At 40.8% G+C, this 26,623-nt stretch overlaps 1 protein-coding gene across 1 annotated transcript in view; it reads right to left on the reverse strand.

The window, feature by feature from the left end:
• Positions 1–909: 909 nt before the first annotated feature.
• The window catches only part of kmt2d (lysine (K)-specific methyltransferase 2D), a 248,352-nt gene continuing 222,638 nt past the window's right edge, over positions 910–26,623 (reverse strand). The window contains exons 54-57 of the mRNA XM_059955967.1: positions 23,485–23,601; positions 8,044–8,117; positions 7,351–7,459; positions 910–3,414 (exon numbers count right to left, since the gene is read on the reverse strand). Coding sequence (XP_059811950.1) covers positions 3,322–3,414; positions 7,351–7,459; positions 8,044–8,117; positions 23,485–23,601 — 393 coding nt within the window. The 3' untranslated portion in view covers positions 910–3,321. The remainder of the gene's footprint in view (positions 3,415–7,350; positions 7,460–8,043; positions 8,118–23,484; positions 23,602–26,623) is intronic.

Raw genomic sequence — 26,623 nt, forward strand, 5'->3', positions numbered from 1 at the left:
AGCACTATGAAGTATTTGAGGTATAGGCAATCTTGAATGTTACAATGAAAATGAGGATTGAGGATACAATTGTTTAAAGCACTGTAAGAAGACAGTCCATTACCTGCACTAGATGTCGGCACTGATTTTGTTCATTGCATACACTGGATGAGTTCCTCCACTGATGACTATTGGGAACTAACACAGTTTTATAGTACTGTACTGTAGTATTACTGGCAGTGTTCTAATTTCTGTATATTTAAATACGTAATTGTTAGTCAGTTCGACTTTTTTAAAAATACCTTTTAACTATTTTCATGAAACTTCAGCTGAGGCAGCCGCTTAATTGGGCCAAAATGTGCCCTAATTAACCAGAATCCACTGTATTCTACTTTGAATAGTTGCAGGAATCCTTTCTCTATGAAAATATCCTGATAATACATTAATATCACGGGTTTGTCCCTAAAACCCTGCACTCACATATCTGAATTGATGCTTAACAATGTCATAAGCAATAGATAATTGTTAAGACACTTACGTGAAATGAAATGAGTATTAAAAACAACATAGCTAAGACAAATCTCCCGAATATGGATCCTTCATCATAGCAATCATTTTATGCCAACTTAGACCAATAAATGTAATCCAAGGATGATTTTATTTCAAACAATTTTAATGCAGTAAATTCACCTCTGTAGGAACAGTGTCCCTATTTATCATACAGTAATGCAAAGATGCTACATTTGTATTTAAAAAAGGTTTGTACAATCTAGCCAACATGATCATAAACGGTCTCTACATGTACCAGGGATGTACAGAATAAGCTTATTCCTGCAGAAGATTTAATACATAGAGCAAGAAACATCTTGGCTCTTTTGACATAAATTATATACAATTCAACTTATGTTCAGTACAAAAAAACATGCCACATACAATAAAAAAGGATAATTTTAATTCATTACCAGTGACAACATTTGCTGTACAGAATGCACACAACACAAAAAAACCCTTTCATATTCTGGAAGTTTATTTTGTCATTAAAAAATACTCAAATCTCTGCTTTTAATTTTGCCCCAATTGCAAGGATAAAATGCACCACAAAATACCTAGCTCAGAGTGTAAACAGTATGAACAAGGCTTTACTGCAAACAGGACATCTTCATTTGTTAACTGAACATGTTCCAACAATACATTACTTGACTGTAACCTCCCCAGCTTGGAGAAATAGGATCTCACAATGCATTAGGGCTCTGCGGACATCTTCAGCTAAAATGAAAAAGCCCCATTTTTAAATTAGAATCTTCCATTAAAAGACACCCCGGCTCTTACCAGTTGAAGAGGGGTGAAATCAGCTTTTATTATAAAAACAGTAAAACACTGTAAGCTTAAGTTTATCTAACATGATCTACATTACCTAGAATCTTCTCATTGCATGCTAATGTCTTCCCTGCTTCAATCCAACCAGCAGCTATTTTTTTTAATCACCAATACCAACCGTTCTTTTGTACGAATGAGAATCTGATCCAGTGGTTTCTGCTTTGGAGATTTCTACAAGTTTTGTATTTACATTTTTACAGTTGCAGCGTGGAGAAGATGCAGTGGGGGAAGCAGCTTTCACGAATTGCGCCAATAAAAAAAAAATCTCCCCCATCCAGACCTATCCTACTGTTCCGAATAAAATTCACACTTTTATATATATATTACAGGAACAAAACTACAGTAAAATGACTTGTGGAATCAAGTAGGTGAGAAATCCTTCAGTGCAAGTCTCCTCTGCAAGAGATTTCAGAGAGAGTCCATTTGTGCGTTGAACCAAATGCCCTAACAATTTACCTGCTGATACTGACTGATCAGGATCGAGGAGGCTGCAAACCAAGTCCTCTTAGTGCTACCGTTCTTTTAATTATATTTTGCATTATTGATCAGCAATTGAGGACTTATTATTGAGGTTATAGGTCCCCACTCTTGCCACAAAATAATATGCATGGAAGAAACCCTCATTGATCATGAAAATATATGCTGTCAGATCAACAGCTTAAAAGGGATCGTCAAGATTCAGAATTGGGAGCTGGTCAATTTATTATTTTGATCCTTGATTTCAACTGGAAAATTACAGACAGTATTATTATTGTGCCAGCCCCAGTGTTCCTAGTTTATTTCCAGTAAATTCCCAACAGAGAACCATTAAACCTGGTCCTAGTGAGTCCTTACTAATGTGGATTGTCTTTCAAAAGGTACCTTCTGCAAATTTATTTTTGTATAATTATCATTACTGATGATGCAAAAGATCAACATTTCTTACAGGGTCACTCAGAACTTACAGTGACCAAGATGCATGGATAATTACATTTCTATTTCTATCAAACTACTTTTATTACTTTTTTTCTTCTTCTAACTATTGGTCAAATATGGAGTTAAATTCCTTTGAAATAAACAATAATCTGGTGATAACAGACAAAGGGTCTGTTGTTTAAAAAGTCAAAGATTTTTTGTGAAGCAATCAGAAATCTTGCAAACAAAAAAAACTCCCACACTAATCTCTCCAGAATACAATTATGGACAAACAGTTTGAGTAATCTAACATATTAATGCAATTAATTTTGTCACACCCAAGGGACACCATCTCTTTAAAACTCTAGTGTTTTTAGGAGTGCAGTTCATTACTGCCTTGGTTTCAAAATCAATCCACTCCCACAAAAAAGTGTTTATTTTATGTGAACCCTGCAATATTCAAATCTTTTTACTAAAAAATCTTATCAGATGAAAATGCCATTTCCTTTGACCTTGAGATGTACCACGCTCTGTCTTATATCAAAGACCTCTTCCAGCAGAGAAAGCTATAGACTTTTCAATCCCAAGTCTTCCCTCCTTTGGCTGAATTTCATTAGAAATACAATCTATCCTTTAGATTAAGTCCCATCAGAAAAGGTCTGCACAGGTGAGGGTTTCTCATTCTCTTCCCCTCCCCTCTCTCTCTTGCAGGAACTATGGACAAAAAGAAATCCAGAGATTACATTCAGAAGCATCCCACAGACCTGGCAGGAAACACAGTCACTGGCTGTGTATAATATCTTTGCACATCTGCGTAGTCCATTTATTTTAGTAATTCATTGCTAAATTTTGTAGAAGGTTTTGCACCTCTGAGCACTACACTAACTCCCAACCACAGATGTACCCCAACATAAAACACAGTAAATACTTCTTTGTGAAGTAGTGAGAATTCTTCACATCTTCATATAGGATGATCTGTCAGTTTGATTTAGAGTATAGCAGATGTTGTCTGAAGTTTTGAACCATCTGAAATTATTGTGAATTTTGTATCAGATGAATTTGCTCAATGTTTTAGTTCATCCATTTTCTGCAGTTGAGAGCTCCGCAATGACAAGGAATTTTGTGTTGATCATCTTCAAAATCAAATTTGTAGTCGTAAGTCAGCTGAAAATTAAAAAAAAACTATTAATACAACAAATACTTATTGAACAGTCAACATTCTGAGAATTCACATCAGGAGTAGGTTAAATGGCCCCTCACACCAGTTCTATCATTCTAAGAATGCTGGTCAAGCATTCTTGTCTACCTGCAGTAACAAGTCAGTGGAAGGTTATCAAGCATCTGTCTCCCTCTGTATTAGAAATATTCCAAGACCCTGCTTCCATTTCCCTTTGAGGAACCTTCAGAGAAAAATGAAATCACCGATCTATGCATTAAACGGGTGAACCTTCTTTTGTAAACTGTGACACCCCCCCACCCCCAAGTTCTAGATTCAACCTCAAGAGAAAACATCCTCTCCACATTTACCCATCTGGACACTTCAGGATCATATGTTTAAATTACTCCACTCTTCTAATCTAATCTGTTCAGCCTACTCTCATAAAACAATTAACCAATTCAAAGTATAAGGTCTAGTAAACCTTGAACTACATTCAGGGGGATGGGACCAAGTGCAGAGAGACAGAGGGGTGTAAAATGAGGGTAGAAGCAAAAAGTAGTAAGGTGAAAAGTAAAAGTGGCAGGCAGGCAAATCCAGGGCAAAAAGCAAGAAGAGCCACTTTTCAACATAATTGTATAAGGGCTAAGATTGTTGTAAAAACAAGCCTGAAGGCTTTGTGTGTCAATGCGAGGAGCATTCTTACAAGGTGGATGAATTGAATGTGGAGATAATTATTAATGATTATGATATAGTTGGGATCACAGAGACATGGCTCCAGGGTGACCAAGGATGGGAGCTCAACAACCAGGGATATTCAATATTCAGGAGGGATAGACAGGAAAGAAAAGGAGGTGGGGTAGCATTGCTGGTTAGAGAGGAGATTAATGCAATAGAAAGGAAGGACATTAGCCTGGAGGATGTGGAATCGATATGGGTAGAGCTGCATAACACTAAGGGGCAGAAAACACTGGTGGGAGTTGTGTACAGGCCACCTAACAGCAGTAGTGAGGTTGGGGATGGCATTAAACAGGAAATTAGAAATGTGTGCAATAAAGGAACAGTAGTTATAATGGGTGACTTCAATCAACATATAGATTGGGTGAACCAAATTGGTAAGAGTGCTGAGAAAGAGGATTTCTTGGAATGTATGCGGGATGGTTTTCTGAACCAACATGTCGAGGAACCGACTAGAGAGCAGGCCATTCTAGATTGGGTATTGAGCAATGAGGAAGGGTTAGTTAGCAATCTTGTCCTGTGAGGCCCCTTGGGTAAGAGTGACCATAATATGGTGGAATTCTTCATTAAGATGGAGAGTGATATAGTTAATTCAGAAACAAAGGTTCTGAACTTAAAGAAGGGTAACTTTGAAGGTATGAGACGTGAATTAGCTAAGATAGACTGGCAAATGATACTTAAAGGGTTGACGGTGGATATGCAATGGCAAGCACTTAAAGATTGCATGGATGAACTACAACGATTGTTCATCCCAGTTTGGCAAAAGAATAAACCAGGGAAAGTAGTGCACCCGTGGCTGACAAGGGAAATTAGGGATAGTATCAGGTCCAAAGAAGAACCACACAAATTAGCAAAAAAAAAAAGCGGCACACTTGAGGACTGGGAGAAATTCAGAGACCAGCAGAGGAGGACAAAGGGCTTAATTAGGAAAGGGAAAAAAGATTATGAGAGAAAGCTGGCAGGGAACATAAAAACTGACTGTAAAAGCTTTTATAGATACGTGGAAAGAAAAAGATAGGTCAAGACAAATGTAGGTCCTTTACAGTCAGAAACAGGTGAATTGATCATAGGGAACAAAGACATGGCAGACCAATTGATAACTACTTTGGTTCTGTCTTCACTAAGGAGAACATAAATAATCTTCTGGAAATAGTAAGGGACCGATGGTCTAGTGAGATGGAGGAACTGAGGGAAATACATGTTAGTAGGGAAGTGGTGTTAGGTAAATTGAAGGGATTAAAGGCAGATAAATCCCCAAGGCCAAATGATCTGCGTCCCAGAGTGCTTAAGGAAGTAGCCCAAGAAATAGTGGATGCATTAATGATAATTTTTCAAAACTCCTTAGATTCTGGATTAGTTCCTGAGGATTGGAGGGTGGCTAATGTAACCCCACTTTTTAAAAAAGGGAGAGAGAGAAACCGGGGAATTATAGACCGGTTAGTCTGACATCGGTGGTGGGGAAAATGCTAGAGTCGGTTATCACAGATGTGATAACAGCACATTTGGAAAGAGGTGAAATCATCGGACAAAGTCAACATGGATTTGTGAAAGGAAAATCATGTCTGACGAATCTTATAGAATTTTTTGAAGATGTAATTAGTAGAGTGGATAGGGGAGAGCCAGTGGATGTGGTATATTTAGATTTTCAAAAGGCTTTTGACAAGGTCCCACACAGGAGATTAGTGTGCAAACTTAAAGCACACGGTATTGGGGGTATGGTAATGATGTGGATAGAGAATTGGTTGGCAGACAGGAAGCAAAGAGTGGGAGTAAACGGGACCTTTTCAGAATGGCAGGCAGTGACTACTGGGGTACCGTAAGGCTCAGTGCTGTGACCCCAGTTGTTTACAATATATATTAATGATTTAGACTAGGGAATTAAATGCAGCATCTCCAAGTTTGCGGATGACACGAAGCTGGGCGGCGGTGTTAGCTGTGAGGAGGATGCTAAGAGGATACAGGGTGACTCGGATAGGTTAGGTGAGTGGGCAAATTCATGGCAGATGCAATTTAATGTGGATAAATGTGAGGTTATCCAGTTTGGTTGCAAGAACAGGAAAACAGATTATTATCTGAATGGTGGCCGATTAGGAAAAGGGGAGATGCAACGAGACCTGGGTGTCATTGTACACCAGTCATTGAGGGTGGGCATGCAGGTACAGCAGGCAGTGAAAAAGGCAAATGGTATGTTGGCAATTCATAGCAAAAGGATTTGAGTACAGGAGCAAGGAGGTTCTACTGCAGTTGTACAAGGCCTTGGTGAGACCACACCTAGAATACTGTGTGCAGTTTTGGTCCCCTAATCTGAGGAAAGACATTCTTGCAATAGAGGGAGTACAGAGAAGGTTCACCAGATTGATTCCTGGGATGGCAGGACCTTCATATGAAGAAAGACTGGATCGACTAGGCTTACATTCACTGGAACTTAGAAGATTGAGGGGGGATCTTATTGAAACGTATACAATTCTAAAGGGATTGGACAGGCCAGATGCAGGAAGATTGTTTCTGATGTTGGGGAAGTCCAGAACGAGGGGTCACAGTTTAAGGATAAAGGGGAAGCCTTTTAGGACCGAGATGAGGAAAAACCTCTTCAGACAGAGAGTGGTGAATCTGTGGAATTCTCTGCCACAGGAAACAGTTGAGGCCGGTTCATTGGCTATATTTAAGAGGAAGTTAGATATGGCCCTTGTGGCTAAAGGGATCAGGGGGTATGGAGAGAAAACAGGGTTCTGAGTTGGATGATCAGCCATGATCATACTGAATGGCGGTGGAGGCTCGAAGGGCTGAATGGCCTACTCCTGCACCTATTTTCTATGTTTCTATTCTAAGAACTAACATACCTCCATAAATAAGGAGCCAATACTGAACTCAGAAATCCAAATGTGACAGTCTCACTAATGCTCTATATGATATGAAAAATTCACTATTTTTTGTATTCAATTTCCTGAACAATAAATAATAAAATTGTTAATTACCCTAATTACTTGGAGTACCTGCATAAGAGTCTTTCGTGTGAATCAGGACAACCAGGTCTCTCTGCATCTCAGAGGTCTGCAATCTTTCACCATTTCCTTTAATTTTTTAATTGTCAATATATACAATTTTACATTGTCTCACGTTACGCTCCATCCGCCTGACAGTGTGGATATTGCATTTCTTGTTTTGATTCTTATCTTCCTTTTCCCCTTTTGTTTTGATTCACTTACCTCTTCACCTTTTGGAATTCGCCTGCTTGAGATAATGATTATTTTGTCCTCCTTGTCAAAAGTCACAACCTCTGCCACACAGTTGGGGGCACAGGAATGATTGATATATCTGCACAGTAGAATTTTTCCCCCCAAAAAAGAGAAAAGCAGCCAGTCAACATCATGAAAGTTTATACAGAGAAACCCAATTATAATGTAATCACAGTTACGCAACAGCACAAGTACCACAATTTCAATAATTAGTAAAGTTGCTTTCAGTACTGATGCATAATGCCTAGATGTGAATACATCTTGAGGAATGCAACACAATTCTGCTATTGTACTAACTGGAAAAGATTTTCTATAAAAGAGTTAATTCTAAAATATGCAATTTATAAACAAGGTATTAATTTCCTTTGCACTACACAATGAAATAAGGGACAATATTACTTAAGTTTAAATTGTGTTATTGTAATTTTATATCAGACGTTTTTTTAGACCACCCTTCTGATGAGATGGACACTCTGTTCTCTTGGATGCAAAGGCTGTATACGATGGGGACAACAAGGAAACACAGTACTCTAAGACTCCCAAGAGAATAACAATTTCACCTCCATACAAAAACAAAATCAGACTCTTTGCTTGTCAATCACTGGAATTACCACCAAATTTCATAATTCATGCTCATGTAATCCCAACAGAAATGTTACATACCTGGCTGGGCCTCCAGTTAAAGTAGCATCAATCACATGCTCATTATTAATCCGAAACATATAAACACCTCGATTCTGAAGAAAAAACAAAAAAAATTAGCTTTGAATCTTGTATTTCCCTTGTCACTTGTCTTCACCCCCATACCAACTATTTTTTTAAAATAACTATAGCAGGCTCAGTTTTCCACTGTTAACATAATTCCATGCTTCAAATAGTAGTAGTGTGTTTCTAAGAATTGAAGTAGCTACATTAGTTACAAAAATTAAAGTGAGAAATTGGGTATATATCAACATTAAAGGAAAAAAGCCCAAAGATGTGTTTCTTATACACTACGTTACTGATGCATTCTCTACAGTGGTAATATGCAAATTTTATTCAGAATGACATTTGCACATTCTTGGACAAGAACAATATTATGTTTAGAGGCTGTTATTCCAATTATTTTTGTGATCCTCCATATCTTCTAAATTTGGATTTTTTTCTAACCTTACTCTCAAACATGGAGCAAACACGAGGACATCTGCAGATGCTGGAAATTCAAACAACACACACAAAATGCTGGTGGAACACAGCAGGCCAGGCAGCATCTATAAGGAGAAGCACTGTCGAGGTTTCGGACTGAGACCCTTCATCAGAAGGCCTGCTGTGTTCCACCAGCATTTTGTGTGTGTTGTCTCAAACATGGATCAAGTTCTAGATCTCTGCAGTTGATCTAGAGAAACAACTCAAATTAATGATAACATTTTCAGTCAATGCTTATAGCTACTGGACTATATATTCAAATCAAATGGTTCTGTTTATTATCAGAAAATGTATACAGTATGCAACCTGAAATACTTGTTTTATATTCAGAAGATCTCACACAAACAAAATGCTATTAAGCTTAAAACTTAAGTATATGCTTCGATGAGAGATGAATATGGCCAAGAATAAGTCAACCCAAAGAGCTTCATAACAAATTTAGAATTGTGGCAACCCACTTCCTAGCGCACTCGAACCAGCTCACAAATAGCCAGCGCGCCGGCACAAAGGCCAGTCCCAAAAGGGCGCCAAGTCTGCTTCACCAGCAAGGGGAAAAGCCCGCGCGCATCCTACAGCATCCGTGCCCAGGGAAGGCGGGATCAGGGAGGCTTTAAAGCGAGGCCGCGAAGTTCGAATAAAATCTTTTTGTAACTGCAATTCATTGACTCCGTGTCATTATTTCAGCGCTGACGTGTAGCACACCGCTACAATTGGTGACCCTGACGGCCCAAACGATATTTGGGCCGAAGATGACCGGCGCCGCATCTGTTCATGCAGTTTCGTTGAAACTGCCAAGCTTCTGGACGCTGCGACCTCACCTATGGTTCCAGCAAGCAGAAGCCCAATTCCACGTTCAGCAGATAACCTCGGAGGACACATGTTACTACTATGTGGTGAGCTCCCTCGACCAGGACACAGTGGCCCAGGTTGAGGAGTTCATACAGTCTCCCCCAGCGGAAGGCAAATACACGGAATTCAAAGCCCTGCTCGTAAGGACTTTCGGACTCTCACGGCGCGAGCGGGCTGCCTGCTTACTGCACCTGGATGGTTTGGGGGACAGACTGCCATCTGCTTTGATGAATGAGATGTTGTCTCTGGCCGGAGGACACAAGCCCTGCCTCATGTTTGAGCAGGCATTCCTGGAGCAGTTGCCTGAGGGCGTACGCCTGCTGCTGTCTGACGCGGATTTCAGCGACCCCCGGAAGGTTGCAGCCCGGGCGGACTTGCTGTGGAAAGCCAAGAAGGAGAGTGGGGCGCCCGTCGCACAGATCACCAGGCCACGCTCCCAGCAGCAGACCAGACCAGGCCCGGCAGCAGAGCCCACTAGCCCCAGAGGGAGGGGTGAGGAAACCAATGAACAATGGTGCTTCTACCACCAGCGGTGGAAATCAGAACCCCACCGCTGTCGCCCACCCTGCAAGTTCCTGGGAAATGCCAGGGCCAGCCGCCGCTGATGGCTACGGCGGCTGGCCATCAGGATAGCCTCCTGTATGTGTGGGACAAGCGGTCGGGACGCCGTTTTTCGGTCGACACTGGTGCCGAGATCAGCATCTTACCTCCGACAAGGTACGACACCTGCAACAGGGCACCGGGTCCCACCCTGAGGGCTACGAACGGCAGCACAGTAAGGACCTATGGCACCCATACGGTGCAGTTACAGTTCGGCTCCAGCCGGTTCACGTGGGACTTCACACAGGCCGCCGTAGCCCAACCGCTCCTGGGCGCGGATTTTTTGCGGTCTCACAGACTACTGGTCGACCTGCCGAGGCAGAGGCTGGTCCATGCTGAGACCTTTCAAACGTTCTCCCTGGGTGAAGCCCAGTTGCCAGCCCCACACCTCGACTCCATCACGTTGTCCGACAACGACTTCACCAGAGTCCTGGCGGATTTCCCATCGGTTCTGGCACCGCAGTTCACAGCAGCCATGCCCAGACACAGGGACCACCCCTCCACGCCCGTGCTCGAAGGCTTCCCCCGGACAAGCTCCGACTGGCGAAGGAGGAGTTCAAGAGGATGGAGGAATCGGCGGTCCGACAGCCCATGGGCCTCCCCCCGGCACATGGTGTCCAAAGCATCAGGGGGCTAGAGACCATGCGGCGACTACCGCAGGCTGAACGAGGCTACAACACCGGACCGCTACCCTGTGCCACACATTCAGGACTTTGCAGCAAATCTGCACGGCGCACGGGTCTTCTCCAAGGTAGACCTCGTCCGGGGATCAAATTCCGATGCATCCTGACGACGTCCCCAAAACAGCACTCATCACCCCTTTCGGCCTTTTCAAGTTCCTCCGCATGCCGTTAGGCCTGAAGAATGCCGCACAGACGTTTCAGCAGTTAATGGACGCGGTGGGACGCAACCTGGACTTCGCTTTCATCTATTTGAACGATGTCCACCACAATCAAAGGCCTTCAGGAATTCGTGGGTATGGTAAATTTCTACCACTGCTTCCTCCCTTCAGCTGCCCGAATCATGCGCCCTGATGTCGGGTCCGGGCAAGGACATTACCTGGGACGAGGAGTCCGCTGCCACTTTCATTAAAACGAAAGAAGCCTTGGCAAATGCCGTGATGCTAGTGCACCCCAGAATGGACGTCCCTACCACCCTCACAGTGGACACATCTAACACGGCAGTCGGTGGGGTACTGGAGCAACTCATCGAGGGTCGCTGGCAACCCCTGGCATTTTTCAGCAAACACCTGCGACCACCCGAGCTCAAATACAGTGCTTTCGACCGGGAACTGTTGGTGCTCTACCTGGCAATCCGGCATTTCAGGTACTTCTTAGAAAGGAGGCCTTTCACCACGTTCACGGACCACAAACCGCTTACCTTTACGTTCACGAAGGTGTCCGATCCCTGGTCGTCCCGCCAGCAGCGCCATCTGTCCTTCATCTCTGAATACACGACGGATGTCCGGCACGTCTCGGGTAAGGACAATGTCGTGGCGGATGCGCTCTCTCTCCCTAACATTCATGCCCTTTCCCAAGGGGTAGACTTTGAGGCACTGGCAGAGGCACAGCAGGCAGACGAGGAGATCCCTAGTTACAGAACCGCAGTCTCCGGTTTGCAGCTCCAGGACCTCCCCGTAGGCCCAGGTGAGAGGACCCTACTCTGTGACGTCACCACCGGCCAACCCCGTCCCGTCGTCCCGGCAGCCTGGTGGCGGATTTTCAATTCCATTCAGAACTTAACGCACCCCTCCATCAGGACAACCGTCCGGATGGTCTCCAACAGGTTCGTTTGGCACGGACTCCGCAAGCAAGCCAGTGAATGGGCCAAAACGTGCATGCACTGCCAGACGGCCAAGGTTCAGCGGCACACCAAAGCTCTGCTGCAGCAGTTCCATCCCGCCCACCGGCGTTTCGACCACATTCATGTGGATATCATGGGCACCTCCTGACTATCGTGGACCGGTTCACAAGATGGCCAGAGGCGATCCCACTCACCGACACCACCTCCAAATCTTGCACCCGGGCACTGATCGCCACCTGGGTATCCTGCTTTGGTGTACCGGCCCACATTACCTCCGACAGAGGTACCCAGTTCACCTCCAGCCTGTGGTCAGCAATGGCCAGCCTTTTGGGGACACAGCTGCACCACACAACTGCCTACCACCCACAGTCGAACGGCCTGGTGGAGCGTTTCCACCGTCACCTAAAGTCGGCTCTCATGGTCCGCCTAAGAGGACCTAACTGGGTGGACGAGCTTCCCTGGGTCCTGCTCGGAATCCGCACAGCGCCCAAAGACGATCTGCACACCTCGTCGGCCGAGTTGGTGTACGACGCACCCCTGGTTGTCCCCAGGGAGTTCATACCAGCCCCAAGGGGGCACGAGGAAGAACCCGCAGCAGTCCTGGGCAGACTACGCGAGAGGCTCGGCAACCTGGCCCCCGTACCCACTTCGCAGCATGGGCAGAACCTGGCCTGTGTACCCAAAGACCCGCAGAACCGTAAGTTTGTGTTTGTACAAAGGGGCGGGCATCGGGCACCACTACAGCGGCCCTATGAGGGGCTGTTTACAGTGATCAGAAACAACAGGTCCACGTTCGTGCTGGACATTGGGGGGAGAGAGGAGGTTTTCACGGTGGACCGACTCAAATCAGCCCATGTGGACTTGGCGCAACCGGTCGAGTTCCCTGCACTGCAGCACAGAGGCAGACCCCCTAAACAGGGTCCGGCCCAGACTGTGGACATTGGGGGGTGTATCGCTGGTTCTGGGGGGAGGGTTATATATTAGGCCAGTCCCAAAAGGGCGCCAAGTCTGCTTCACCAGCAAGGGGGGGATAGGACTGTGAATACGTGCCCCCTACAGCATCCGCGCCCAGGGAGGGTGGGATCAGGAAGGCTTTAAAGCGAGGCCACAAAGTTCGAATAAAATCTTTTTGTAACTGCAGTTCATTGACTCCACGTTGTTATTTCAGTGCTGCGTGTAGCACACCGCTACAGAATAAAAATAAAGAATGCAGCTCTAAGAATCAGCTAATCCTTCACAAGTTGCTTTTAAATCCTGGAACTCCCTTTCCAACAGCACCAGGGGATGATCTTCACCAGGACCGTGGAGGTTCAAGAAAGTGATTTCCTGCCACATTCTCAAGAACATTAACAGATGGCCTCAACAGCCTCATCTTGATTTATCAACAAAATCTGATAAACTGGAACATAAAAAGGGGTTCAACACAGGGATATTATCCACTACAGTAACTGATTTGCTTTGTGTAAATTTTATCTGGCCCATTTATTTAACAGAATTAAACAAACTACTTTATAAAGTGTGTTTTTTTTTAAAAGGTACTATTCAAAATGAAAGCATTGGAGTAAATTGAAAATATAAATATATGCCTTGAGTTCTTGTCCTATCTCATTTTAATTGTAATATTAAATGTAGTGTGGTTTATTTTAGCCTATTGCCTGAAACAGGAGGTTAGGTGATTGCAGTGTCATGCTTCTTCTGTGCTGAGTGACTTATTACCTAAATGGAATTTGTATTATGATAACCACAGTGATAAACTATATTATGGTTATTATATTACACCTAAAGTATTTAATCTAATATTTTATTCTTGTATAGGGTACCAATGAGGAATTGAGGGCTGGAGTGTAGGGAAAGAGTTAAATTTGATTCCTCCTTGGTATATGCTAAAACACAAAATGGAAGTTTGTAAGACAACATGAATGTGGGAACCAATCCACAGCCACGTTTTGAGAACTTCGTGCAAGTACCAGTCTACAGCCTTGAACGCAGATTAATGGTGAGAAATATGCTTGTGTAAATATTAGAGTAAAGGGCCTTGAAGTGTATGAAAAGGTGCAATTTCTTTGTGTTGGGGGAAATCTTTTCTTAGGCTGGGTCACAGCCAGTGCTAAGAGCTGGAGATAAAATACTTACCAAAATTAGTACATATGGATCAAACAGGATTTATTAAAAATAGACAATCGGCAGATAATGTAACTCAGTTATTTAGTATAATTCATTTGGCGCAAAAGAGGGAGGAAATGAGTGTGGCAGTTGCTTTAGATGCAGAAAAAGCATTTGATAGATTGGAATGAGATTTTTTATTTAAAGTATTGGAAAAATATGGATTAGGAGTATCTTTTATACAATGGATTAAAACCTTAAATACTAATCCCAAAGCTAAAGTAGTGACAAATGGTCAAATTTCAACACCATTTCAGTTAACAAGGTCAACTAGGCAAGGTTGTCCATTATCACCTTATTCCTGTTGGCGATAGAACCATTAGCTGAATTAATTAAAATGGACCTAGATATTAAGGGTTTCAGAGTTAATCAGGAAGAATACAAGATTAACTTATTTGCTGATGATGTTCTGCTTTATTTAACAAACCCATTGCACTCGTTGCATAAATTATCCTATAGATTAGAAGAATATGGGAAAATATCAGGTTATAAAATAAATTGGGATAAAAGTGAAATTTTACCTCTTACTAAAGGAGATTATAGTCAATGTCGATTAATAACTCAATTTAGATGGCCGGCAAATGGTATAAAATATTTAGGTATAAAAGTTGATAATGATATAAAGAACTTATATAAATTAAATTATTTACCATTACTGAAAAAAATTCAAGAAGATCTTGATAAATGGATGGTATTACCAATAACTTTAGTAGGTAGAGTAAATACCGTAAAAATGAATATATTCCCTAGACTACAATACTTATTTCAATCACTATCAATACAACTACCCCAGAAGGTTTTTCAAGAGTTAAACAAATATGTGAGGAAGTTTCTTTGGAAAGGTAAGATGTCAAGAATATCGTTGGAAAAATTGACATGGAAATTTGATCTAGGAGGGTTACAACTTCCAAATTTTAAGAATTATTATAATGCAAATCAACTTAGATTTATTGCATCTTTTTTTGAGAAAGACAAACCGGCATGGATTAGAATAGAACTAGATAAAATAGGAGAAAATATACCAGAAGATTTTATACATAAATGGGAATCTAAATGGATACGGGAAAAGAAAGAATCTCCTATATTAAAACATTTGATTGACTTATGGAATAAGATAAATGTTGACGACGAGATAAAGAAATCCTTATTAGCAAAGAGATCTTTAATTCAAAATAGACTTATTCCTTTTACAATGGATAATCAACTTTTATATAATTGGTTTCAAAAAGGGATTAGATATATAGGAGATTGTTTTGAAGGAGGTATCTTAATGTCATTTGATCAATTAAAGAATAAATATAAAGTATCAAACAACACTCTTTTTTGTTACTTTCAACTAAGGGCTTATTTAAGAGAAAAATTTAGGTCAAACAATGTTATTGCCGAAATCTAATGAAATAGAAACTTTAATTCAAAAAGGAAAGATTAAAAAATTCATTTCTTGTATATATAATTTGATTCAAAAACAGGCAATTAAACAAGGAGTCCATAAGTCAAGACAAAAATGGGAAAGTGACTTGAATATTAAAATTAAAGAAAAAAATTGGTCAAGACTATATCTTGAGAGTATGACAAATACAATAAATGTCCAGTTTAGATTAGTGCAATATAACTTTTTACATCAATTGTATATTACACTACAAAAAATAAATTAATTAAACCCAAATTTATCTGATCAATGTTTCCGATGTAACCAAGAAATTGGTACTTTTTTACATTCTACTTGGTCTTGTTCTAAAATTCAACCTTTTTGGACAAATTTAAGAGTTTTATTGGAACAAATTATTGGAATACAACTTCCACATAATCCAATATTATTTTTACTAGGTGATATTGAAGGGATAAAACCGATACCCAAATTGAATAAATATCAAAAAGAATTTATAAAAATTGCATTGGCAGTAGCCAAAAAGGCTATTGCAGTTACTTGGAAATCGGATACATATTTAAGTATAGATCGTTGGAAGAAAGAAATTTATAGCTGTATTCCACTTGAAAAAATTACTTATAATTTAAGAGATAAATATGAAACATTTTTGAAAATTTGGCACCCTTATTTACAAAAGACAGGATTAAATATATAAGTGCTCTGAAGATGAAATAATTGGTTATTTGGGGAAATAAATAAATAAATATATATAAATATATATATATATATTATATATATATACACTAAAGTTATTACGAACTCCATGGAGCATGTGGGGATCTTCTGATATCCAGGCACTCTTTATTTCTTTCTTTCTTTTTTTTTCTATAGGGATGTTAGGGGGGAGGGGTTAAGGGTATATATATATTTTTTCATATATTTTCTTTTATTTCTGAAGTTATTTGAAAACTCAATAAAAAAGTTTTAAAAAAAGAGCTGGAGATAGAGGAGAGACAGAGAGACTGGAAGAGTTGTTGGGACACGTGGTTCCTTCTGGCACTCTATTATGTGGCGTGGCTCAGTGATCTGACTGGTAAATATTTTGTTCCTTTTACTACTTTACTAACCATTTTTCTTTATGCATTTTATTCTTTATATAACTAATATGATAATTTCTTATAACCTTTGACATATATACAGTGCCTCTTTTGATTGCTGATTATCTTTGCTGCTGAATCAGAAAAGAATAAGGAAGAAAACAAAGTAATTTTGTTACAAGGTCAAACTTTCAACTGACAGATACAAGAAACTCTACAAGATGGTTATATTCAATTTGAAGTGCAAGGTTCTACTCTCAGGTACAAAACCAAACAATTAGATTCTGGAGGAAATACAGTGCCTATAAAAAGCATTCCCCCCCACCCCCGGAAGTTTTCATGTTTTACTGTTTACAATATTGAATCCCAATGGATTTGTCTTTTTTGACACTGATCAACAGAAAAAGATTCTTTCGTGTCAAAGTGAAAACAGATCTCTACAAAGTGATCTAAATTAATTACAAATATAAAACACAAAATAATTGATTGCAGTAGTATCTATCAAGTCCAACTGCTGGCGAGTCAGTATCCTGGCCAAAAAAATCTACACCATGAAGACAAAAGAACACTCCAAGCAACTCCGCGAAAAGGTTAGCGAAAAGCACGTCAGGAGATGGATACAAGAAAATTTCTAAGTCACCCAATATCCCTTGGAGTACAGTTAAGTTAATCATCAGGAAATGGAAGAATATGGGACAGCTATAAATCTGCCTACAGCAGGCCATCCTCAAAAACTGAGTGACTGGGACTAGTGAGGGAGGTCACCAAGAGACCTATGACAACTCTGGAGGAGTTACAAGCTTCAGTGGCTGAGATGGGAGAGACTGCACATACAACTGTTGCTTGGGTGATTCACCAGTTGTAGCTTTATGGGAGAGTGACAAAGAGAAAGCCACTGTGGAAAAAACTCACATGAAATCTCAGCTAGAGTTTGCCAGAAGTCATGTGGGAGACTCTGAAGTCAACTGGAAGGACATTCTATGGTATGATAAAATCAGAATTGAGCTTTTTGACCATCAGACTAAACACCATGTTTGGCATAAGCCAAACACTGCACATTATCAAAAACACACCATCCCTACCATGAAGCGTGGTGGTGGCTGCATCATGCTGTGGGGATGCTTCACTGCAGCAGACCCTGGAAGGCTTGTGAAGAGGGTAAAATGCAGCAAAATACAGGGAAATCCTGGAGGAAAACCTACAAGAGAACTGCGACTTGGGAGAAGATTTGTTTTCCAGCAAGACAATGACTCCAAGTGCAAAGCCAAAGCTACACAGAAATGGCTTAAAAATAACAAAGTTAAAGTCCTGGAGTGGCCACGTCAGAGTCCAGACCACAATCCAATTGAGAATTTGTGGCTGGATTTGAAAAGGGATGTTCATCTGGCAGAGCTTGAGCAGTTTTGTAAAGAAGAATGGAGTAAATGGCAGAGTCCAGATGTACAAAGCTGATAGGGACCTATCTACACAGACTCAAGGCTGTAATTGCTGCCAAAGGTGCATCTACTAATACTGACTTGAAGGGGGGGGGGGGGGGCGCGAGTAATTATGCAAGCAATTATTTTGTGTTTAACAATTGTAATAAATTCAGACCAATTTGTAGAAATTTATTTTCACTTTGACTCAAAAGACTTTTTCTGTTGGTCAGTGTAAAAAAAGCCAAACAAAATCCACTGCGATTCAATGTTGTAAAATGATAAAACATAAAAACTTCCAAGGGAGGTAAATATTTTTTATAGGCACTGTATATTAAAATAAACTTGGTTTTACTTTAAGCTTTTGCTTATAAGCTCTGCAGGTACTGTAGCAGAAAAAGGTCAATACGGCAACCTTACATTTGCCCCAAAAACTCAGTGAGAAACAACTTTTAGAATTCTCCTATAAGCCTTGCCATTTTATAACATCACTAGACCACAACTGAGGTGATGGCATATTCTGGTCTTAACATGGAAACTAAGATCTACATAACTGCATTGCTGTAGGAGTACTTGTAAAAGTAACTTTGAACAATAAAATTCTGGAACACAAATAAAAAGAAAAAGCAGAGGTCTCCATCAGCACCTGAAAAAAACATACGGCCCTGGCCACTATCAGGGTCCCAAAGTAGACACTTACACCCCAAAAAAGTAGCTTTTCTTGTCCACAAATGCTGAATGACCTTTTATTCATTTTCAACATTTATTTTACCATTATATCTGATTAGCTGCAGTTTCTTTGGGCTCAGACACTCGCACCGATACCAATGCCACAGAACACATTTCCAGGGTCAATGAACATTTAAAGTAAGGTGACCATAGTCAGACCAGAGAACCCCCAACAAAACACTGACAATTATGCAGTAATACGATGGAATACAGGATGGAGTCTCAATTGCAGAAACCTGAACAGTTTCAGCACATAACCTGTAATTCCCCATTTACTATCTGACGTAGGCTATTTGACAGAATAATTTAATGAGCACCAAATTTCCTACAGTTCTATATAACATAGACAGAAGGTAACACAATGCTTATATCATAATCAGATACTCATCAGTTTACATTTTGCAACATGTACATCATTCACCATTCTGCCAAGACGGATGAAGTTCAAAAAGTTCAAAGTAAATTTATTATCCAAGTACATATATCTCACCATATACAACCCTGAAATTCATTTTCTTGGGGGAGCATATTCAATAAATCAATAATAGAATCAATGAAAGACCACAACAATTCAGATATTCAACCAGTGTGCAAAAGACAACAAATTGTGCAAATATAAAAATAAATAAATAAGCAATAAATATCGAGAACATGAGATGAAGAGTCCTTGAAAGTGAGTCCATAGGTTGTGGAAACATTTCAGTGATGGGGCAAATGGAGTTCAATGAAGTTATTCCCTTTGGTTCAAGAGGCTGAAAGCTGAAGGGTAATAACTGTCCCTGAATCTAGTGGTGAGAGTCCTGAGACTCCTGTACCTCCTTCCTGATGGCAGCAGCGAGAAGAGAGCATGACCTGGATGGTGGGGGTCCCTGATGATGGATGCTGCTTTCCTGTGACAATGGTGTAAATGTGCCCAATGGCGGGGAGGACTTTACCCATGACACTGTGATGGAATGGCATGTATCCACTACTTTTTGTAGAATTTTCCATTCAATGGTATTGGTGTTTCCAGAAGAGGCCGTGATGTAGCCAGTCAGTATTGTTACGCCTGCGCCCCCTCCTTTTTGAGAATTGCAAGATCGCTATTAATTCAGGTCAGGAGACCCAGGAAATGAGAGAGAGACGTTTGGAATGTCTTGGCCCCTCGGCGATACAAAGCTACGGGAAACGGCCATTGTCTCTTGGAGATGGAATTGTGCATTGAGTACACAATATTTATTCGAAGCCCTCAGGGAATGACCAAAAGTGGGCTGGTTGAGGGGAGGCATCCCTCCACCCTGATTGACATCTGAGACCCCGTGAGTGGGGATAAAAGAGGGTCTGTGGGAACAGCCCCTCAGACGCACCAGAAGAAACGCTACAAATCCTGTAACAGCGTAATAGCGAAAGCCAGTGGAAGGTTCACGTGCATCCTTTTCCACTTGCCTCAGAATTGGTGGGCCTTGCCACAGAGGAACGGCTTTAGCTAACAACAAAGGAGAAATCAGCCCCAACGACTCTCGAAGGATTGACATCATAAAAGGAATGGGCAAGTTTTAATCCGTCTCTCTCTCCAACCAAAAGCTGCAGCTTGAATGAACTAAAGTGACTTTTATATTTCCATCGGACAATACATTATCCCCTAGACAACGATAGAGCTATTTCTTATTGATTATTATTATACCCACGCTTTTAGCTTTAGTATTGATGACGTATATTATCTGTATGTTTGCATTGATATTATTTTTGTGTATTTTTATCAATACCATTAAAAATAGTACCATCAGACTTCAACGGACCTCTCTATCTTTGCTGGTAAGTGACCCAGTTACGGGGTACGTAACAGTATACTCTCCACCACACATCTACAGAAGTTTGCCAAACTTTTAGATGACATGCTGAATCTTTGCAAATTCCTAAGCTTGGTGCTACCATGCTTTCTTCATGATTACACTTGTATGCTGGTCTCAGGACAGGTCTTCCGAAATGATAACACCAAGGAATTTAAAGTTGTTGACCTTCCCCACCTCTGATCTTCTGATGAGGACTGGCTCATGGACCTCTGGTTTCCTCTTGAAATCAACAATCATCTCTGTGGTCTTGCTAACCCTGAGTGAGAATTTGTTGTTAAGGCACCACTCAGCCAGAATATCAATTTCCCTCCTATATGCTGATCCATCATTACCTTTGATTCGGCCTATTACAGTGGTGTTGTCAGAAAACTTGAATATGGCGCTGGAGCTGTGCTCAGTCACACAGTCATAAGTGTAAAGTGAGTAGAGCAAGGGACTAAGCACACCCTAATGTGCCGTTAGACAAACTGGAGTGGATCCAAAATGTTTTATCACCAACCTCTCAAAACACTTCATCACTATGGTTGTAAGTGCTACTGGATGATAGTCACTGAGGCAGGTTATCACGATCTTCTTAGGCACCGGTATAAGTGAAGTCTGCTTGAAACAGGTGGGTACCACACACTGCCGAAGCAAGAGGTTAAAGATCTCAGTGAACACTCCAGCCAGTGGATTAGCAAAGGTCTTCAGTATCTGGCCAGATACCCTGTCTAGGCCGGATGCTTTTCACGGGTTTACCCTCCTAAAGGATGCCTCAGAGACTGAAGTCACAGGATCACCGGGAGCTGTGGGAGTTTCTGATGGTTCCTCCATGATTTGACAAGCATTGAGCTCCTCTGGAAGCAAAGCTCTGTTGTCACCTATGCTACGATGCTTGATTGAACTTTATAAGAGGTGACAGCATTCAAGCCCTGCCACAGCTATCACGCACCCTTCAATGAATCAACTTTAGTCTGGATTGCCATTTTCCCAGTGACAGGGCTTTCTGGAGATCATACCTGGATCTCTTGTAACTTTCTTGGTTATCAGACTTGAATCGAGATGCCTTCAGGTTTGATCACCATACCCAGCATGCTGGGAGAAAGCCACATCTTGATTACACATAGAAAACAACAATCCCTCATTTCCCTCCAATACAGCAATCTTGTCCTCAGGTCCTCAATTTTGTTATTCAGCAACTGCACATTTGCTAACAAGATGCTGGGTAGAGGGGGTCTCATTCTTGTGTGATTCAGCCTGGCTTGGAAACCCCCTCCTGCCTCACTTTCGGCCATGGCGATGAACCTTTGCCTGCTTAAAGGTGCCATACCTGCTTGCTTGAAAGTTAAGTCCACTGAATCCTTCAGAAGATCGTGAAATTCTGTATTTCACTGAGTCGATTTAAAAGTACATTGTTTAAAGGGAAATTACATGCTGCAGACTGTAGTGACAGTAATTCAAAACAGGTACATTTAAAAATATTGTAGAATGTCTCCATGGTTCACCGGCACCATCTTGTTATATCACATTTACGTTAATATTAACCTTATTACATTTACTTCAAACTTACAATTTTGAATCAAAGATTCACACTACAGGGAAATAGGTAAATGTGGAGCACTTTTGTAAGTGACATAGACATCAGGGTTGCATTTAGCTCAGTTGCTTGTGCCAACTCTATGAAAGAGCTATATACGTACAATTTTCCTCGTCTATACTTGAATGTTTCTTTTGAAAAGGTAGTGGATAAGTTCTTAAAGTCACAATATAAGCCTACTCTTTAGCCCCAGTTCCTTGCATTACTTGTATTTTCCTGTGGCAAATACAAGTCTTCAAACAAAAAATAGTCTGTTCCCAGAGTCACCAATACTGTTCAGTTGAACAATCACATCAAGTTTGCCAATGACATGACAGTGGTGGGGCTCATCGCCAACAATAATGAAACGGCCTACTGAGGGGTAATGGAGGAACTCAAAGCCTGGTACCAAGCAAATAAACTCTTTCTCAATGTTACCAAGACTAACAAAATGGTTATTGACTTCAGTAAAACTTACATCATTCACACCCCTTTTCATATCAGCAGCAGTTTCAAACTTCTGGGAATGCACATTTCACACAACCTTTCATGGTCCCAGAACACATCCTCCACAGTCAAGAAAGTTCACCAACGCCTCTACTTTCTGAGGAGGCTGATGTGAGCTGGACTATGTAAGTCAATACCCACAACCTTCTATAGATGCACAGTTGTGGGCATCCTAACATGCTGTATCAACTGCATGGTTTGGAAACAGCACTGAGGCAGACAGGAGGGCTCTACAACGGGTAGTTAAAACTGCCCAACACATCACAGACACTGGCCTATCTGCCATCAAGAACATGCATGCAGGAAGGTGCTGGAAAAAGGCCAGCAATATCATAAAGGATCCCGCAAATCCTGCTCATGAACTGTTTTGGCCCCTTCCCATCAGGGAAGAAGCTATGCAGCATCCATGCCAGAACCACTAGACTCAAAAAAGTTCCTTTCCTCAAGCTGTCAAGCTGATCACCACCTCCATTCATTAACCCACTCACCACTTTATTATTTCCTGTTACCTTATGTACAGATACTCCTTATCTAGTGTCACTATGTACATACAATCAATGTATATACTGTAAGCTAATCTTAGCTATTTATATTTATTGCGTTTATTATGCTCATTGTGTTTTTTTAAATGCTGCATTGGATCTGGAGTAACAATCATTTAGTTCTTTACATCTAGGTATTGAAGAATGATAATAAACAAACTTGAATCTTGATTTGGACAATACCAAAATGTTAAGTCAACTGTCCATAACAGCAAAGCTATGGCTGAGAATTACACTGCTGAGATACTAAAGTTTAGCAGGATAGAATAAAAACTGATGGCAGTAGAATGAAAAATAACATGCTCAACAACGATCTTTTTAATTTCAACTTAAAAATAAATTTGACTCAATAGCCCAAATATTAAGAGGTGTTAAAATGTATCAGCTCTTTTAATAAATTAGCTGAGCAATTATGCTTGAATATAACACAAGTGCACATTGACGTGGTTAATCCATACCTGAGTTTCATACAATTTCTCCCTGCGATTTGCAACCTCATTGCGAATGATTGTCCCAATATATTCAATCACCATTGTGTGTTTCTCAAGGTCTTTGGCTGCATAGAGACCCAGACCCTATAGAACAGAGAAAGAAAAAAATGAATAGCAAGTAATAAAAATTTTTTAAATTCTAAGGTAGTACTAAGTTAAGGAATCTTATTTTATATTCAGTAAGGATAGGCAGCAATACCTCTGTCACTTTTATTCTCAGCTCTGGTGCTCCTCAAAGTTGCATCCTCAGCCCCCTACTCCACTCCCTGTACAGTCACAACTGCATAGGCAGATTCCACTCTAACTCCATCTACAAGTTTACAGATGATACCACATAGAGGGCTGCATCTCAAATAACAATGAGTTAAGAGTACAGTAAGGAAATAAGAGAGCTTGGTGACATGGAGTTATGACAACAACCTTTCTCTCAATGTCAGCAAAACAAAAGAGTTGGTCCTTTTTCCATTGGCTCTTACCAATTTGTATTGATGCACCACAGACAGCATTCTGCCTAGATGCATAACAGCTTGGTATGATAAGTACTCCCCATGTGATTGCAAGAAACTGCAGAGAGTTGTAATCATAGCTCAGCACATCACAGGAACCAGCCTCTTTTTATGGACACTGTCCATAATCAAAGACCTCACCCACTCCAAACATTTTACTTTATCCCATTTCTCATCAGGCATAAGATGCAAAAACCTGATAGCACACACCAGCAGGCTCACAGACAGCTTCCATCTCACTGTTCTCAGACTCTTGAATGGACCTCTTGTACAATAAGGTGGACTCAAAATCTGCCTCATTAAGATCTCACTTTATCATTTACCTACACTGCACTTCTTCAGTAGATTTTACACTTTATTGTTATTGATTTACCTTATTCTAGCACAATGCACTGTGATTTGATCTGTATGAACAGAATGCAAGGTAAGCTTTTCACTGTACTCTGGTACATGTGACAATTAATAAATCAATATCAAAGTCAAAGCAAATTTATTATCAATGTATAGGTCACCATAAACTACCTTGAGATTCATATTCTTGCTTTTATTTACTCCTGTGATAACAGTATTTAATGATTGTGCAGCTGATATCTTAGACTTTTTTGTGACAAGATGTTGTCTCTGAATTACACAGTGGATGGTAATTACATTACATATAGCTTTTTTTCAAGAAAGTAATAACCCCACGGTGGCATCCTACCATTGATGGTGCCTCATCTGTTGCACAAGCAAGAATGTTAGTGAGTGGAATGTCCGTCTCTTTCAAAAATTGCTCTACAACCCAAAATATTGACTCCCCCTACATATCTCTTTCTAGTCCCTTTGCAAATAACAATGCTTGAACCATACTTTCATCATTTATGAAGCAAACATAATCAAGAAAAGATTTGTTGCCTGGCAAAGTTGACTCATCCAACTGCAGTGCAAATTCTGTTGTCCTAAGTATGTTGCAAAATGTGTCTTCCATATTCTCAGCCATTTCATCTATTCATATTGAACAGAGTTGTCATTGTGCACAATTGTTTTAATTATTTGGTCTGGTGACGTATGCAAAACTGTACTCAGAATCTCTCTTACTGTTGGCAAAATTTATTCTTCTCCAATTGTATGGTGCTTTCCAGATGTAGCAATGAGCAATGAAATATTGTATGAAGCAAACCATCACTGTTTGGTTGTGAAGTGCTGGCAAATATGTTTTGAAGTATTTTCTGTTTCTGAAAGTTTTCACTAAGTGACTGAAAATAAACCAAGTTCTTGTTTGCTTTATCAGAGTGGATTCTCTTTAAATGTTCAAGGAGCCTGGGTAGTTTCATTGTCCCATTTGAAAAAATCTTTTCCACACAACACACATTGGCTGCTATTGGTTGCTTGGTGCTGGTATAAATCCATATATTTCAGATACTCCACACTATACTGTCCACACTTTTTTTGTTTGGTCTGCCTCTGCCACTTTCATTATGGATTAACGACCAGTCAATCGCCTATTTTTAAGTCCAACCTCGAGTGCTGCAATCAGTAAAGGGAAAGTTACGACATCATCATAGCTCAGGGAAACCAGACACTCTGCCTAAAGGTACATAAAGAGGGTCAGCGATATGTTGGTTGGGGTGTGGGCTACAGAATGTGGTCATACATGACATTTGAAAGGGCAGATACTGAACTTTACCCCATTGAACACCATACCTTAATTCAAAGGAATTGTGTGATTAGTGTATTGGAATCAAAGTTCAAAGTAAATTTATCATCAAAGTACATATTTGTCACAATATACAACCTTGGGATTCATTTTCTTGTGGGCATACTTAATAATTTCAATAACTATGCAAATACAAAAAGTGGAAAAAAGGAAAATAAATAATAATAATAAATAAGAAATAAGTATCAAGAATATGAGATGAAGAGTCCTTGAAAGTAAGTCCATAGGTTGTGGGAACAGTTCAGTGATGGGACAAGTGAAGTTATCCCCTTTAGTTCAAGAGCCTGATGAGGGGTAAAAACTGATCCTGAACCTGGTGATAAGAGTCCTGAGGCTGCTGTACCTTCTTGCTAGTGGCAGCAGTGAGAAAAGAGCATGGCCTGGATAGTAGGGGTCCCTGATGATGGATGCTGCTTTCCTGCAACAATGCTCTATGTAGATACGCTCAATGGTGGTAAGGTCTTTACCAGTTATGGACTGGGCTGTATCCACTACTTTTTGTAGGATATTCCATTCAAGGGCATTGGCAGTTCCATAGCAAGCTGTGATGCAGCCAGTCAGTATACTCCTCACTACACACTGATAGAAGTTTCTCCAAGTTTTGGAAGACACACCAAATGTTTCCAAATTCTAAGATAGTAGTGGTGCTGCTCTGCTTTCTTTGTGATCGCTCTTCACGTGCTGAGCAGATCCTCTGAAATGATAACACTGAGGAATTTAAAGTTGCTGACCCTCTGCACCTCTGATCCCCCAATAAGGACTGGCTCTGGATCTCCGGTTTCCTCCTCCTGAGATCAATAATCAGCTCCTTGGACTTGCTGACATTGAGTGAGAGGTTGTTGTTATGGCAACACTCAGCCAGACTTTCAATATCCCACTTATAAACCGAGTCGTCACCAAACTT

Source organism: Hypanus sabinus, chromosome X1 (genome assembly GCF_030144855.1).
Source record: "Hypanus sabinus isolate sHypSab1 chromosome X1, sHypSab1.hap1, whole genome shotgun sequence".
Classification (NCBI taxonomy): Eukaryota; Metazoa; Chordata; class Chondrichthyes; order Myliobatiformes; family Dasyatidae; genus Hypanus; species Hypanus sabinus.